The 17,877-nt window shown below is 43.5% G+C and overlaps 1 protein-coding gene across 1 annotated transcript in view; it reads right to left on the bottom strand.

The window, feature by feature from the left end:
- Nucleotides 1-2,009: 2,009 nt before the first annotated feature.
- LOC134566159 (bactericidal permeability-increasing protein-like) overlaps nt 2,010-17,877 on the bottom strand; it is a 124,452-nt gene continuing 108,584 nt past the window's right edge. Inside the window, exons 11-12 of the mRNA XM_063425863.1 lie at nt 16,564-16,627; nt 2,010-2,110 (exon numbers count right to left, since the gene is read on the bottom strand). Coding sequence (XP_063281933.1) covers nt 2,010-2,110; nt 16,564-16,627 — 165 coding nt within the window. The remainder of the gene's footprint in view (nt 2,111-16,563; nt 16,628-17,877) is intronic.

The following is a 17,877-nucleotide window of genomic DNA, read 5'->3' as shown; positions in this document are numbered from 1 at the left end:
TGCAGTGTGTGTGTGTGAATGCAGTGTGTGTATATGAATGCAGTGTGTGTATATGAGTGCTGTGTGTGTATGAGTGCTGTGTGTGTATGAGTGCAGTGTGTGTGTATGAGTGCAGTGTGTGTGTATGAGTGCAGTGTGTGTGTATGAGTGCAGTGTGTGTGTATGAGTGCAGTGTGTGTGTATGAGTGCAGTGTGTGTATGTTTAAATGCAGTGTGTGTGTGTATGAGTGCAGTGTGTGTATGAATGCAGTGTGTGTATGAATGCAGTGTGTGTGTATGAATGCAGTGTGTGTGTGTGTATGAATGCAGTGTGTGTATGAATGCAGTGTGTGTATGAGTGCTGTGTGTATGAGTGCTGTGTGTATGAGTGCAGTGTGTGTGTATGAGTGCAGTGTGTGTGTATGAGTGCAGTGTGTGTGTGTATGAGTGCAGTGTGTGTGTATGAGTGCAGTGTGTGTGTGTATGAATGCAGTGTGTGTGTATGTGTGCAGTGTGTGTGTCAGAGCTTTGGTGGGGGGTGGGCAATGTTATTATTTTTTAAATTATTTTCATATTTTTTTATTATTATTTCTTATTATTATTATTTATTTAATTTAATTATTTTTTTTATTTTATTATTATTATTATAATTTTTTATTTTTATTTTCGTCCCCCCTCCCTGCTTGATGTATGGCAGGGAGGGGGGCTCTCCTTCCCTGGTGGTCCAGTGGCATTGGCAGTTCAGTGGGGGGGAGGAGGGGGGCTGGCAGAGATGTTACTTACCTTTCCTGCAGCTCCTGTCAGCTCCCTCCTCCTCCGCGCCGGTCCGGTCAGCTCCTCTATCAGCTCACACTGTAAGTCTCGCGAGAGCACTTACACTGGGAGCTGACCGAGGTGCTGAACGGACGGCGCGGAGGAGGAGGGAGCTGACAGGAGCTGCAGGGAAGGTAAGTACAGCTCTGCCAGCACCCCTCTCCCCCCAGTCTGTATTATGGCAATGCAAATTGCCATAATACAGACTATTGACTCGAGTATAAGCCGAGTTGGGGTTTTTCAGCACAAAAAATGTGCTGAAAAACTCGGCTTATACTCGAGTATATACGGTAAGTCCAATTTTGTATGTTTATTCCTCCCTATGGTTAAAATAATTGATATCTTTGCTATTTTATATGTAGCTAGTGTTTTCTGTTGTTGATCCTGTTCCTGATCTCATTCCAAATCTAAGTGATATTTAAAAAGACTGATTGCCCCACATTTCGTATTCTGACAAAGAATTGCTGTGGATTTACCTTGAAAATTGCAAATGTCAATCTATCCAGCATGCCATTAATGTTACTGGTTTCATACAATGTCATGCTGTGTCTTCCAGCTAGTATCATCACTGAAGATCAGACATGCAGAATGTCGTAACTTTAGTATTGAGGCTGTCAAACATTTGCTCCCTCACTCAGGCATAGGCAACCTTTGGCACTGCAGATGTTTTGGACTACACCAACCATGATGCTTTGCCAGCATTATGTGTGTAAGAGCATTATGGGGGATGTCGTCCACAACATCTGGAGTGTCGAAGGTTGCCAATCCCTGCCAGTCTCCACAAACGTATCAAATAAGTGCACTGATTCTGACCCTGATGTGGACGTAGACGAGACCTCCAGCAGACCCTTTTTCCAATATTCACCACTTCAGTATCAAGGTATTTGCTTTTACTTTCAGATGAACAGAAACTTTAATATTTTAGGATCCAGCTTTTGGTCATCCATAATTTTAGCCTTGATTCAGTGTTTTTGGATACATTTGTCAAATTATTTAATATTTTGAATAATACTTAATTTTTTTTAATAATTTCTAATACATATATATATATATATATATATATATATATATATATATATATATATATATATATATATATATATATATATATATATATTTATATTTATATAGGATATATTTATGTATATATAAAAATATTTTTAAAAATGTGTCCGAAAATATTTAATCATTCGAAAAGCGTATCCAAAAATATAAATTTAAGGCCTTACATTGATACTTGCCTGAGTAATTGTGACTGCTGGATCCTGAAGGCTGATATTACCAAGGGCTGGCATGGGGATACCTTTCTGCAGACGGTCTATGAAAAAGTAACGGGATAAAAATATTTTGTTATTTTAGTTGAGTAGTGTTAATTTGAATACCAAACTGTTAATTTGTGAAGCAATGGTAATTGAAAAAAATAAATTAAATATATATATATTGTGATAAAGTGAAGGCAGAGAAGCCATTTAACCCCAGGGGGAGTATATGTAGTTTGTGTTTTGTACAACACAAAGCGTTGTTTAGTTATGGGCCCCTGGGGTGGAGTATTTGGAGAGAAGGGAGGGCCAATGCTCCACTCCACAGTTTAGTGGTTTTCATGGGAGACATAGATCCAGGCCAGGGTTTTTTGGACTGTCTTCAACACACTGCTCAGCTGCTGATAATCAGCTGTAGCAGTGGGAATAAACCACTCCCTGCTAGGCAGGTAAAGGGGGATTGCTGGCTTCCTCTCAGGAAGCAGGTAGGAGAGAGGGTGTTCTCTCCAGTAAGAGAATCAAGGAGACCAGGCACTGGGAGTGCTGGCTTGGAGCACTAGGAGTGCTGGCTTGGAGCACTAGGAGTGCTGGCTTGAGGCACTGGGAGTGCTGGCTTGGAGCACTAGGAGTGCTGAGAAGAAGCAGTCAAGGCTGGCTAAAGACTGGAGTGCTGAGAGTGGACAAAGACTCTAGGTTGGTGAAACCAATATTGTTTTGTTTAGTTTAACCCCTGAGAGATAGGGAACCTGATATTAGTTAGTGCTCAGACGAGCTAGGTTTTTGTTTAAAGGGATTTATATTTTCATTTACTGCTGTCTCCTGTGTGGATTTACAATAAAGTTGCCTGGATTATATAAAAGCCAAAGGACTGTGCATGTTTTTGCCCTAGAGGACCGTGCTATCTACAGACAAGGATCACAATATGGTGGAGAATGCGGGCACAGTAGCACATTGAGGGTCTGTGGGTGTGCCAGTCATCCGTTGGTCTGCTTATTGAGGACTTTTATTTTGTCAGACCTGCTAATCGAAAAAAAAAAAAAAAAAAAAACACTGTACCTTTTAAGACTGTTACCTGTGTGGTGCTATAATGGAGGACCTGCTGAAGGCTCTGGTACAGACAACTGCTGTACAACAAGAGGCAACCGCTAAACAACAAGGCACAAACAGTTTCCTGGCTGCACAGGTTAAGAACCTGAGGGACGCTCAGCAGGAGCATAGAGCTGCCCTTACTGAGGATTTGCAGATTGCCCCCTGCAGGGAGCATGGGGACAAGGGACCCTGTAACCAGGCTACTGACATCCTGCATAAGATAACAGAGGCAGTAGAAGAAGTCTTTAGCAAGCTGAAAAGCATGGAGGAAGCAAAGCGTTATGTTGAGAAACACGCAGAAGAGTCAGAAGGCAAGAAGGCTATAATTGAGCCTGAAAGTAGTGATAATGTGGAAGAGGGTGAAAAGGCAGCTGGATCCTCCAAGGAACAAAAAGCAAAAGAAAAAAAGGTAGTAATGAGACCAGCAAAACTAAAGGACCAAGCGGAATTGTCAAGAGGCAGTGATGGTGACACTGATGACATGCGCCAAAGTAGGAAAGGTCAGAGGATTCCGAAGGGAGAACAAGACAAACTGATTACTGAAGTTGACAAGTGTTTATATGAAAATCAAAACATTGCAGCTTCACGTGAAAGCCTCAAACTTGCTCTGAGTGACATCACAACAGATGAAGTCTTAGAAAAAGAGTTGGAAACTAAAACATTTTCAAGCTCAGACACTGAATCTTGCATGTTTCAAGAGAAAGCTGGAAAGGCATTTGGAAACAGAAAGGTACTGAGAAATCTTCCCAAGGCAACGAAAGGAGAAAGAAAGACTGTGACTGAGGCCAGCAGTGTAAAGTCGGTTTGTGCTATAAAGCATGAGACAAGTAAAAATACACCATGTAAAGGTGATAAGACCAAAGCATGCAGAAACATCCTAAAGAAAACTGCAAAGATGAGAAATAAATGTACGCAAGGCCAAGTGTTGGTCGTAAGCAAAACCCACCTGGAAGCTAGTGGATACAGCCAGGAAAAGAAAAATGAAGCAGAAGCCGCTGATGTTCCCCCAAGTGAACAAGTTAAAGGCATGAGAAGCAGACTGACTTGGGGAGCCAGAGAAGACAACAGCGAAGGAGCTGAGCTTAATAGAGAGAAGCAAAGCACCCCAGTTGAGCTAAAAAATACTGTGCACTGTTTAGTAGAAGAGGCTACCCAAAAAGTGCAACCAGCTGTTGGACAGTTTGGCAGAGAAAAGCAAGGCAGAGAAGTAGTGGCAAAACGAAGTCAAAATAAGAAAGGCAAAGTAGCCGCTTCTGATCTAAGTCAAGAGAGAGCGACAGTTACAGAACCAAGCTGTGGTGACAAGATGGGTATGTCTGCACCCAAGCCCAACCAAGTCGAAAGTGACAATGTAGATGACATTGGCATAGCAGAATTAAATATTTCTGAGACACCTGCTGCTGCTACAAGGCCTGGGTGCACTGACTACCTGGAACAGCTGCCAGATTCTGGGAACACAGCCATGGAATTAAAGGCGGAGCTCGGAATGCCTGACTGGCTGTTTGATACCGGGGCTGTCATGACCCAGCGAGAGGCCATGACTGCGTCTCTGCACACCCCCGAGGGAGCAGGGAGACCACCAGACAGCCCAGAGGAAAGCTTTGCTGACATCGAGAGGTGGCCACTCAAGGCCGAGCAAGCAGAGGATACCCCTGGGAAGGAAACCAGGCAAAGGAAAGAGGAGCTAAGCTGGGAGTCTGGGCCTCCGGCAGAAGAACAGTGCTCCATACCAGGCCAGGCCGAGCATGATGGCATGGAGCTGAGATCAAAGGCTGCATTCATGCAGGAGGAAGTTGCTCTAGACAGCCTCCATGGCCAACCCTCTGAGGATATAGAGAGGAGACCTGTAGCATTAACAGTAGAGCGCAAGGAAGGCTCCCAGGAATTCACAGAACTGATGGAGGGTATTGTGGAGCCCTTCATGGAAGGACTTGTTCCAGTGAAGGATGAGCTGGTGACAGAAGAGGTTGAGCACCTGGAAAATTCAGCTTTTGAAAGTAACTTGGACGAGTTAAAGGTGGTGTTCAAACCCAAAATGGATCCAAGACAACTGTCGGTGATGCTGATGTTAGCGCAGAGTAACCCTCAGTTATTTGCTTTGAATGGAACAAAAGCCAACATATATAAGGAGCTTAATCGTATCGAACGCTACAATAAACTGCAAGAGTCCAGTGAAGACCAGCTACTGAGTAATAACCGTGCACTCTGGGAAGAATGGCTTCACAAGTACAGCACTCGGTTGTCAAAAGACCAAGCAACTACTGGGGATAATGATACATTTGTGGCTGAACGTGTGAAAATAATGGACTCTAACAATCCGGCATTTGTGCTCAGAAATTATATTGCTCAAAACGCAATTGATGCAGCTGAGAAGGGAGATTTCAGCGAGGTACAGCGGGTATTGAGAATGTTGGAAAATCCATACGATGTAGAAGTCTCTTTCCAACAATCACCTGATGAGGCAGGCGATGAAGATGATGAGCTTGAAGAAGAAGCTGACTGGATATATAGAAATACTTTTGCAACACCAACAATATCTCAACAGAAAAGCACGGACTACTTGGAACGTGGACAAGTTGGAGCCACCTTCAGCAGGAAGGGTCCAAGCACTATACAGAAGATCAGAGAGGCCCTAAATTTCATGAGGAATCAGCATTTTGGGGTCCCCTTTATTGCATTCTACAGAAAAGAATATGTGGAACCAGAACTTAACATTAATGACTTGTGGCTTGTGTGGCAGTGGGATGAAAAGCGGACCCAGCTGAAGATTCGAAAGCAGAGTCTTATCCGCCATTTCCAGAAGATGCAGGCTTACCAATATGACCAAATATCTGCAGACCCTGACAAGCCTTTAGCTGATAGAAAGAGGCTAATTACACACCAAGCCTTTGTAAAGTTTGCGCTTGAAAGTTACTCCGACGTTGAGAGATTATCAAATCAGAAGCTGCGGATGTGGAAGCAGATGATGATGATTGAGCGGAACTTGGCTGCTAAGGAGCCACACCGTATTGAACTTCAGCCTAGATCCGCTAACAAACATATTAGCGGGGAAACTGGAAAGAAAGGAGAAAACTTGATACTGAGCCTGGGACAATATAAATATGATGGTAGAGTGTACCCAAAAGTCCCATTATGGCTACGAGACCAGACTGAGAAAAAGCTCAGATGCTTCAACTGCCACCTGCAAGGACATATTACATATAACAGTCCTGAGAGTGAAGAGACAATACAATGTGACATAGTATTAAGGGCTCTGCATAGGATTGTATTGACCTGCTTAAAGATGTGTATGGCGACTGGTGGTGATGTTACAGCACAGTTAAAAGTGGTGATGGTGGAAGGGAATTGTGCACAAGCACTAATTGATTCAGGGAGCGAGGCTACTTTGAAAAGTGTTCTGCTTCAGCCAGAGAAATGTGATATAAGACAAATGTTTAATATTGTATGTACACATGGTGACACCCGCACATACCCCAAGGCAGAGGTAGAGTTTGTCACTGAGGTTGTAAATGTTAAATGCCCTGTAGTACATTCAGCTCAAACGCAAGAGCGTATAAGTAAGGCCAGGTATCTGAGTACCTTGGACCTGGTCATAAGGTATTGGCAGGTTCCCCTGACAGAGAAAGCAAAGGTAAGGACAGCGCTTTCTACTACCGAGGGATTATTACAACATAAAGTATGGCCATTCAGGTTGCGTGGTGCACCGGCCCTATTTCCAGTTAGTTGTGAGTAAAGTAAGGGCTGACGGTTTGACCGCTAACACTGCTAAGCGTTATCTGGGATTTGAGGTAGCTAACTATTTTGGTTATCCACTTGGGTGGAGGTTCCTTAAACTACAAGGGAGCAAGGTAGCAGCCATCTGCAATAGGCCACGGCCTGTAACTGAGGAGCAAGTCAGGGCTGGTAAAGCCCTAGGTGACGTGAATGTTCACGGTTTGTGTTTTAAGGCCGCTCGACCCGATGGGTCTGAGCTGGGGGGGAGGATATGTGATAAAGTGAAGGCAGAGAAGCCATTTAACCCCAGGGGGAGTATATGTAGTTTGTGTTTTGTACAACACAAAGCGTTGTTTAGTTATGGGCCCCTGGGGTGGAGTATTTGGAGAGAAGGGAGGGCCAATGCTCCACTCCACAGTTTAGTGGTTTTCATGGGAGACATAGATCCAGGCCAGGGTTTTTTGGACTGTCTTCAACACACTGCTCAGCTGCTGATAATCAGCTGTAGCAGTGGGAATAAACCACTCCCTGCTAGGCAGGTAAAGGGGGATTGCTGGCTTCCTCTCAGGAAGCAGGTAGGAGAGAGGGTGTTCTCTCCAGTAAGAGAATCAAGGAGACCAGGCACTGGGAGTGCTGGCTTGGAGCACTAGGAGTGCTGGCTTGGAGCACTAGGAGTGCTGGCTTGGAGCACTAGGAGTGCTGGCTTGAGGCACTGGGAGTGCTGGCTTGGAGCACTAGGAGTGCTGAGAAGAAGCAGTCAAGGCTGGCTAAAGACTGGAGTGCTGAGAGTGGACAAAGACTCTAGGTTGGTGAAACCAATATTGTTTTGTTTAGTTTAACCCCTGAGAGATAGGGAACCTGATATTAGTTAGTGCTCAGACGAGCTAGGTTTTTGTTTAAAGGGATTTATATTTTCATTTACTGCTGTCTCCTGTGTGGATTTACAATAAAGTTGCCTGGATTATATAAAAGCCAAAGGACTGTGCATGTTTTTGCCCTAGAGGACCGTGCTATCTACAGACAAGGATCACAATATATATATATATATATATATATATATATATATATTACAATTCTATGGCATGCCAGGCTGTCAAAGCTCAGAGGGAATACGATGCAATATATCTTGACCACCTTTCAATTATGGGGGTGAGGTATAGGGGAACTGTTACTTTAAGAAAAAAATTAACATATCCAAAACAGGAAAGCTTTGGTAAATTAAGTAACATAAAACAAATGGAACCAAAATAAAACTATTAACAACAACGAAAGTGTACATAATCATTTTAATATTGCAGCCAAGAGAAGCAAAGCATTTATTTTGACTGAAACACTGAAATAAAATGCATATACATTGATTTAAATTATGTCATGTTTATTGGCTCTCAATGAGCCCTGTAGGAGTTTGGATTGATAACTTTATTACCTTTAAAGACTTGAATCTAATACCTATTTTTTTTTTTTTTTGGATGGGATCTATTATTAACAGGGGGAACCTATTGTCCCTCCAGCCCCTATGATTGGTGGTGGCGGGTACTATATTTAAAATAACAACCAGGGAGAGCACCTGGGGAGCATTTCGTCTCCTTCCTGGTTATTATATTAAGTTTAGCCCCTACCTGCCACCGATGAGTGATAAAAGGGGACTACTAATAAAATATAAAAAGGAGGCTCATATTAGGCTTTATCGCTTTTTTTATTCCTCAGCAGCAAATAAATTGTATTGATATATTCATATATCAAGAAAAAGAAAACCAAATACTCTTAAGGGTTAACCATATAACATTCTAACATATTAACCAATGGGATCAGTCCTTGTTCTATGTCCCCTCATGTGAGTTCTGCTCTGATAAAAATTTATTATATTGCTGTTTTCTTCTTAATACTACTGCACCTTTAATATTGCTTGATTAATTTCTGTTAGTATTACTATTTTCTGCTGTATGGCAATTTTTTGTATTGTATTGCTCTCTCATTTCAGTGCATGGCTCTTGCCCCTCCCCTGGGGCAAGTTCCCCCCTCACCCCCCCTTGCACTGCCAATCGGGTTGATTCTAACCTATTTTTTCCATTGCCCCCACTGTAGGGAACGTCCCCAGGGCTCCCCCCTTCTCACTTCCCCATCTCGTAACGAGCACCCAGCCGCCCGCCGGATCGCGGCCATAAATACCGTTAACGAGGCTGCGCATCGCGGCAGCCATCTTGCAGTTGGCAATTTTGCAGCTATTTCACCCGCCGCTGGTGCCGCTAGTTCAGGGAGGGACGCGAGCTGATTGGCTGGTGGAGGTGTTAGGCAGTTTATCACTGTCCTCCAGGAGTATTTCCTGAGGGAACACTCTGTAAGCTGCCATATTATATGTGCCTTATTACTTGTGCCATATTATTTGTGCCTCTAGTGTTGTTTAGGCCAGTTACATTGTGCCTTACTGATATAAACCACAGTAGGTGGTGTCAGTCTCCCCTGTGTCCCTTTACGTTGGTGCCATACTGACTAGTGCCATATTCAGTATAGCCCCTGTATTTACACATATCTAACCAGCATGCAGTCCCCTGCTGATAGACAGACTACTGCTCCTTCCACCTCTACTAAACCCAGCAGACACGTTACAACGGTCCTGTCTGCAGGCACTGCTGCCATTGGGGGCGTAGAGGAAGCATCACAGGATCACATGAACTCAGAGGAGTTCCAGGCCTCCTGGTGCTACAATGAGCAAGTTGGTTACACAGGCCATTTATAATGCCATGGGAGTGATGTCAGACACCCTGTCACACTCTATCTCATCCGCTATCATGGCATCCAGCTGAGTCTCCGGCGCAGCACCCCCTATAGCCTCTGATAAGCCAATAGCCAATAGTCCCTAGCGGCCACAAGGCTACATGCAAATCGCACCATCTACCAAGTGCTGCCTCCAAAATGAGTATGACTGACAGATGCGCCCTGTTGAGACTGAGGACGTGGTGCTCCCACGTAAAAGATCCCCCCACCGGGCAAAAGCGGTGTGGAATTGGAAGAGGGAAAAAGCCCTACCTGATTAGTCAGACTCTGATTTGGACTCAGAGGAGGTTTCAAATGGGTCCGATGCCATTGACCCTGATTATTCGGAGGACTATTCCCCCGAATGCAGCGAGACTGCACCCCCTGCTGTAGAAGCTGAGCAGTTTTAGACCCCCATATCCACGCTCGGCTGACTGGTATCCCACGACCCACGTGGCCATTTATATAGCTACCAGGGTGAGGAAACCCCTCGATAAGGCCACGATGAGTAAGCTGAGGGCGGAATGCAGACTCCCTACAGTCCCAGACATGGCCTGCGTGACCCCCGAAGTGGACCCCAAGATCACCCAGTTCCTGGGTAAATCGGAATGGAAGGCCAAAAAGGGACTGGACTGCTCCCTTAAACATTGTCAGGACAAGGTCCTAGACATACTCGGGCCTATAGTCAAGATTTTCGACATAGTTGAAACGGCCCTTACTGAGGGGACCCCAATAGACTTACTGCCCATCAGGGGATGGATCCAGAGAGGTATATGCCTGATTGGAAATGCCAACACTGCTTTGGCCACGGAACGGTGAAAAGCCATACCAATGAAAATTGAGCCAAAATGAATAAACCTGGCAATCTCAGAGCCTGGCACAAAGGAAAAAGGTCTCCTATTCGGAGACGACTTTGTTAAAACTCTGGGCAAATATGTCAACACTTTTACGTCACTAGACAAGGCACAGCATAGTATGAAGCAAGTGTTCTCACAGAAGGTTTTCGGTGGGGCCGGCAGACAGCGGGGCTGTCTGTCTGGCCGCCCCTCCCGGACTTCATACCGGGGCTACTGAGGCTCCGCCACAACAAAGTTCCATCCTCCAAAACCTAGGGCACAGTCACCATTCTTCCTGACCAGGGGTAGGTCGTGGCACCCACGTGGAACCAGGGGATCCTCCTATGGCCGTCGGCCTTTTGGTGAGTAATTTTCCTTTAGACACCCTTTCCCTATCACATGTGGGGGGCAGATTGTTCCATTTTCTTGATGCTTGGCACAAACTAACCTCAGATGTCTGGGTCCTAGAGACCATTCTAGGCTACCATATCGAATTCATACAACAACCGATTCAATTCTCATTACCACATCAGATAGTTTTTTTCCCCACGAGACAAAAGTCTAGTATCAGAAGAGATTTGCACACTAGAAGAGAAAGGTGCGATCTACAAAGTCTCAGCTACCGCTCACGGCTTCCTAAGCAACATCTTCTTGGTGCCCAAGAAAGGTGGGGGTACAAGACCAGCCTTTGTCACATACCATCACTTCAAGATGGAAGAGATACACTGCCTCCTGGATCTCCTCAGACTGGGAGACTGGATGGTGAAGCTGGACCTCCAAGATGCATACCTCATGATACCGATCGCCCAGGAGTGTCACCTACCTACTTCAATTCCAATGGGAAAAGACTATGTGGCGTTTCCGATGCCTCCCATTCGGCCTGTCCTCAGCCCCGTGTTGCTTCACCAAGCTGCTGAAACCGGTAGTCGCCCTTCTTCGCAGCAGAGGTGTTCGTATGATCATTTACCTCGACGACATGCTAATCATGGCCCACGACACCCAGTTACTGAGCCAACATCTCTCCTGGGCGCTGGCCCTTCTTCAAAATCTGGGATTCCTAATCAACTGGGACAAGTCAATCCTGCAGCCTTTTCACTCAATAGAGTTTCTGGGTTTCAATATAGATGCAATTCACAGAACGCTCAGTTCGCCTACCACAAAGGTAAAACTCATCAAGAAAGAAATCCGGCGGACACTGGCACGACCGGTCTTAACCCTACGACAGCTATCCAGGATAATTGACTTGCTCTCTGCTTCCATACAACCGATCTTCCCAGGACCCCTCCATTACAGAGCCCTGCAACAACTTAAAGCCACCCACCTACACTTGGGTCAATCATACTCAGATTCTCTACCTCTAGACTGAGCAGCAAAAGAGGAACTGGCATGGTGGCTTCAACACATGGAAGCATGGAATGGCAGGGCAATCTTCGGAACCACCCTGGATCTCATCATAGAATCCGACGCGAGCAGACTCGGATGGGGTGCTCATTGTGGTCCCACCTCTACAGGTGGAAAATAGTCCTCACAGGAAAAGGAACTCCACATCAATGTTTTGGAACTTCTAGCAGGCATTCGCCCTCCGGAGCCTACTCGGAGACATGACCAATTGTTCCATACTTCTGCGCATGGACAATATCTCGTCCGCTCGCTACATCAACCACTTGTGTGGCACGAGATCCACAATACTCACGAACCTGGCAAAATAATTTTGTCATTTCTGCCTGAGCCGCAACATATCAGTACAAGTGGAATACCTTCCAGGACTCTCCAACATTGTAGCAGATTGGAACTCCAGACATTTACAAGACAACAGCACCTGGAGATTGAACCGCACAATATTCCGGCAGCTCCAGCAACTCTGGGGCCCGATGCACATCGATCTTTTTGCCTCCCGGCTGAATGATCAACTTCCCTTATTCTTCAGCTGGAGAGACCCAGACACCATGGCAGTGGACGCCTTCCTACAAAACTGGCCGAACAACTATATGCCTTTCCTTCATTCTCACTCATAGCTTGAACTCTCCTACACCTACAACGCTTCCAAGCATTGCTGGTTTTAATAACACCATTCTGGATGGCACAGCCTTGGTTCCCTTCACTCATGGAAATGTCTATCGATCTTCCCAGATTGATCGCAGGATCCACGGACCTATTATCAGATCCCGATGGGAACTCTCATCCACTTCAGGTGCAAGGACACCTCAGACTTCTAGCGTGGCTCTTCTCTAGGGACCCTGGGCCATGCCGAACATTTCACAAACAACTCTGGACTTACTGGCAGGAGCTTGGGCCCCAAGACTATCCTGTACTCATGCCTGGAACACATGGTGTAGTTGGTGCGTGGAACAACACGTGGATCCCCTACCTGCTCCTGTAAATCATGTCCTGGGTTTCCTTACTGCCCTGTATGATCAAGGTTTGGCCTACCGCACCATAAACGTGTATAGATCAGCGATTTCAGCTGGCCACGGCGGATGGGAGGGTTTCCCAGCTGGGAAACACGTATTGGTTTGTCATCTTCTACGAGGCATTAAATTTACACGCCCACCACAACCCTGATACACGGCTTTATGGGATGTTAATATGGTTCTTTGTTTATTGGAAGACTAGCCTCCAAACTCAGACCTCACACCCAAACAGGTGTCCACAAAATTAGCCATGCTCCTGTGCTTAATATCCTGTAAAAGGGTGTCAGACATTCGAGCCCTGGATATCGACGCACGGTTCTTCACCCCACACGGTGTCTTGTTTAATATCACCAGACGTACGAAGTCGAGAATCACGTCAGTCTTCTACCCCTCCTTTCCTCACAATGCTAACCTCTGCCAGGTGGCATGCCTCCAGGAGTACGTACTGTGGACCCAGTCATTCAGGAACCCAACAACACATGACCTGTTCTTGGCGGTGAGGAAACCTCATCACCCAGTATCCACGGTAACTCTGGCACGCTGGGTGAAATGGATAATGTCAGCTGCTAACATTGACACATCAGTTTACGGAGCTCATTCTACTGGAGGCACTATGGCATCTAAAGCTTTCTCACTTGGTTGTAAATTGGAAGAGCTTCTCCGCACAGCTGATTGGTCTCGAGAATCGACGTTCAAAGAGTACTATTTTCGTCCAGCAGAACATATCTCGTCTATGGTCATCTCACAGCTTTAAACTAGTCTAATATGGGCCTCTGTGTCCTTTAATAAAATTACCAGATTTTACTAATTACATGATGTAAAGTCATGATTTTATTAAGGACACTGAGGCGAGTATTAGCCCGCCCAATGACAGGTCGTACGATTTATCTTCCCACCCAATTATCTATAACAGGTAGGAGTGGTTTGGATGTTCAGGTGAAGTGCTATATACTAATAATGATTTGGTTTTGTCTTTGCTGGACCCAAGGAGAAATGAGTTAGGATATAAAAGTTTTTAAAACTTTCACAGTTCATATGTATGACAACGATATTTGAACATATTTTACCACATGTCTCTCTGTCTCCTACAGCTTAACCCTATAACTACACCGGTGGATACTCACTGGAACCCTCTACCGGAGATTGTTCAAGTTCATCGTTTTTCCTGTTGATGTGTTCAGCTTCGGCATCAGCTAGAAAGAGGGAGTGGCTTAGGTCACATGAGGGGACATAGAACAAGGACTGATCCCATTGGTTTATATGTTGGAATGTTATATAGTTAACCCTTAAGGGTGTATGTTTTTCTTTTTCTTGATTTATTAATATGTCAATAGCCTTTCTTTACTGCTGAGGAATAAAGAAAGAGACAAAGCCTAATACTCGCCTCCGTGTCCTTAATAAAATCATGACTTTACGTCATGTAATTAGTAAAATCTGGTAATTGTACATACCATTGTCCATCCTACCTTTTAATAATGAGGGGGCAGTCTCTGAGGTTAAATAGTTTGGGTGGTTGGATCAAAACTTCTCTCTCTCCCATCCACTCCAGAATCATCAGATCAGCTCTGGGTTTTAACCCTCTGTTTGGCTTTCCTTACACTTATATCATGTGAGTGTTTTTAACTGAATTGCTTTAATAAAGTAAGTGTTCTACAGTTAGCACTATGGTATATTTATCTTAATTGCAGGTATCTTCAGCCACCAAGTGGACTTTTTTGTATATTACATGCAATTAGTTTTTGCTAAGTTTGATTGCACTACATGATTATAGTACTTGCTCGGTTTACTTTAGAAGTATTATATTGGTATAGCAAGTGGGTCTGCTTTAGGTCAATTAAGCATCTGGGTTGTCCAACTGCCACCCCTTATAGGCTGTGGTATTCAGATCTACTTGCTATAGTCACTAAGGGCTCTCAATTCATTAGACTAGTATATCCCTGGACGATTTGCTAGTTTGATACTTTCTGTTTATCATTTTATCCTTAATTTATTTTCTTTATATCTTTTTCATCTTCGCCAGTAGTATATAATTTTAAGTTGATTTTAAGTTGATTTTCTAATATATTCAGCATATTGTTTTCTATTAATGTCTTTTATCTTTTTATGGATTTGGCTATATATCTTTTTACTAATTTGGCTAGTTATCTTAAGGTTTTTATATATTTTATCATTTGTACTGTGATATTCCTTGTAGTCTGAATATTAGCTACTGGTTATTCCATTTAACTCTCCTTAGTGGAGACAGTCTTTCTTAAAAAAGATTGAAGAAAAAAGATCTCCGATAGTAAATATATATTTTTGAAATATATATTTACTCACTCATTATTCATTTTTCTCACTGTTAGGTTGAGTAGGTAGCCAGAATTTTTTATTGTGGTTGGTTAGGGACTTGAGGACCCTCTAGACACCCTGTGGAGGGGACAGAGTGAGCAGAACTGGCCACAATTTTGGAAACAGTGGTATGTCCAACAATATTTTATTAGTAGACTCCATCCACCAACCAAGAGTGGGGGCCAAGGGGACATTAGGTTCACACAGTTATTACAGTTAATACGGCTGTCCAGTTGCTTGTTTTTAATGACAGTGAATGACACTGTTTTTAATGACAGTGTAGACCAGCATTCTTGGCATGTTTTGTTTAAAACTTCCCTTATACTAATGTGGAGCTTATTTTGCTCCCACAGGCTTTTGAACATTTATTTTTTAATTACTAGCAGAACTCCAATGCACATGTATTGCCAGTTTTATCTTAAACAGCCAACTTATTGATCGGATTTAGGTGTTTGAATTTTGGCTGGCAATAAAAACAGTCAAAACTCGAAGAAAAATAATTGTCCAAATACAGCTGATACGTATTGACTATTTTTTTGTAAAAATAATGAACTTGAGACCATAGTTGGGAGATTTCCAAAAATCTGACCAATGATGGGTGTTTGGGGAAAAACAGTGGGCATCATTACAAACCCCATTGAACAAGAAGGATTTGTAATAACTCCATTTCCATTTACGCCCATTGACTATTTCCTTTAATAGAGGGCATCCTCTACCTTGTTTTCAGGGATCACTGGGAAACCCTGGTCATTTTTATTTCATTGGTACCTTTGAAGGAATGCACCTTGTTTCAAAGGCTCAAGCTTGTAGATAGCGTATGTGGCTTTGCTATATTAAAATTGGCTAACTTGGAATCATGCAATGATTAATGCTCAAAATAACACTTAAGACCATATATGTCTAGTTCCGGGAGCAGACAGCCCCCAGCAGATAGATCCCACCTGAGCTATCTCTCCTAAATCAGTCTGTTTCATTCTCAGTTGCAGGGAATTCTATATTTTTTGGGTGAAATGTTATTGGTATTTGAATAGCTCGAAGAATTTGTTTTACCAAGTTCAGTTAATTGCATTTATATGAGCCATATATAAGGTGCACAATTGTATTTTCCACTGAATAAAGCTGTTCTAATGCACACTTCAGATGAAACTTACTTTGAATCAGTGAACAAGTCTAGTTGCTAACTTTACTTGTTAAAACGGTATAATGTCCATCTACTGTTTTTTGGCACATGGGCAAAAAAAAGCTGATGTTAAACAACATAAGAGAAGAGGGTCTCCAATGTCTTATTCCCTTAAAAATAAATACATGTGTCAATTATCAACCATTATTTCCAGAAGAATAGCATATTTGAATATATAAATGTACGTAGACATTTACCATTTATTTCTCGTAGCACAGATTCTCGCAAGCTATGATCCAAGGCACTCTCTAGTTCTGCAACCTGTGAAATAACGTGAAAGGTTTTTTTACAGTTTCATTACTTTTCTTGGAAGCAGTAGGGTATTAAGGGAGGATGGGGGTGTCCCACCCCTGGTGACAGCCAAGAAGGCAGTGCACTCAGCACCCCTCTATTGGCTCTGCACCGATCCAAATATAACAGAGGGTTTTCATGCTTCTCTGTCTGATCTGCAGTGGCTCAGCACTGTCGATTTGCAGAGAGGAGTACACAGGAACCTAAAGTGATATCCTGCCTCTATACCCTCACCTCTCAGACTGTGCGCTGAAATGACATGCCAGGTAGAGGAGCACGAATACACTACCTCAGCACACTTAGTCATGCTACAATCACATTAGGAAGGAAAAATTAACAAGGCATATAGGGATTAAGAAGTGTGAGAAAGGGCAAGAGGGTTCGGGTGGATATACTGAAAATGGGATGGTGGGCATAGTGAATAGGATGATTTAGTGGTAAACAAACTGAGAGTGGAAGGCAGTGGATAAACAGAGAATGAGGGGCGAACATTCAGAGAATAGTGGTAGAATGACTGAAAATGGAGGGGAGAACAGGCAGAGAATGTGAGAGTTGGGGCTAGATATAATGAAAATGGGAGTGGGCAAACAGAGAATTGGGTGTGGAAAGAGATCGGGTGTAAGGGTGAACAGACAGAATGGGTACAAATATGGGGAGACATAAGCATGGGTGAAAAGAAGAGGGAGACACAATTGGGAGAGAGACAAGGAGGGAGATTAAAGTGGTGGATAGAAGGAGGAGGGAAATTCAAGTGAGGGACAGGGCTATAAAAATGATGTTGTACCTATCTGTGTAGTGTGAGCACTTATTTTCTTCGCACCACAACCAGTAGTGCAATACCCATGGTGGATGGTATTTGGAGTGCCAAGGGGCGGGGGTATCAATGCACAAATCTACCCTGAGTGCCAAACACACTAGGTATGCCTTTGTTTTAAAATAAATATTTATTCACATTTACAGATACACTAATTCACTATACAGTCAATTGCGATAAACTGAAATCCAAAATGCAAAACTAAGTAGCTAAAGTGGAAAGATAGATGAATTAAATAATTTTTCTAGTACAGCTATTTCGGACTGCATATATTTGAAAAATTACTGATGAATTCATAATCTCTTTTTGCAAGATTTCATTAGTACTACAAATATACCTTTACTGCCTAGTCTCATAACGTTTATTTGCAGACCATAATCTGATTTGGAGACCACCCAAATGATTT

Source organism: Pelobates fuscus, chromosome 6 (assembly GCF_036172605.1).
Source record: "Pelobates fuscus isolate aPelFus1 chromosome 6, aPelFus1.pri, whole genome shotgun sequence".
Lineage (NCBI taxonomy): Eukaryota > Metazoa > Chordata > Amphibia > Anura > Pelobatidae > Pelobates > Pelobates fuscus.
Note: the sequence above shows the minus strand (reverse complement) of the source record. Positions and strands in the feature narration are given on the sequence as shown.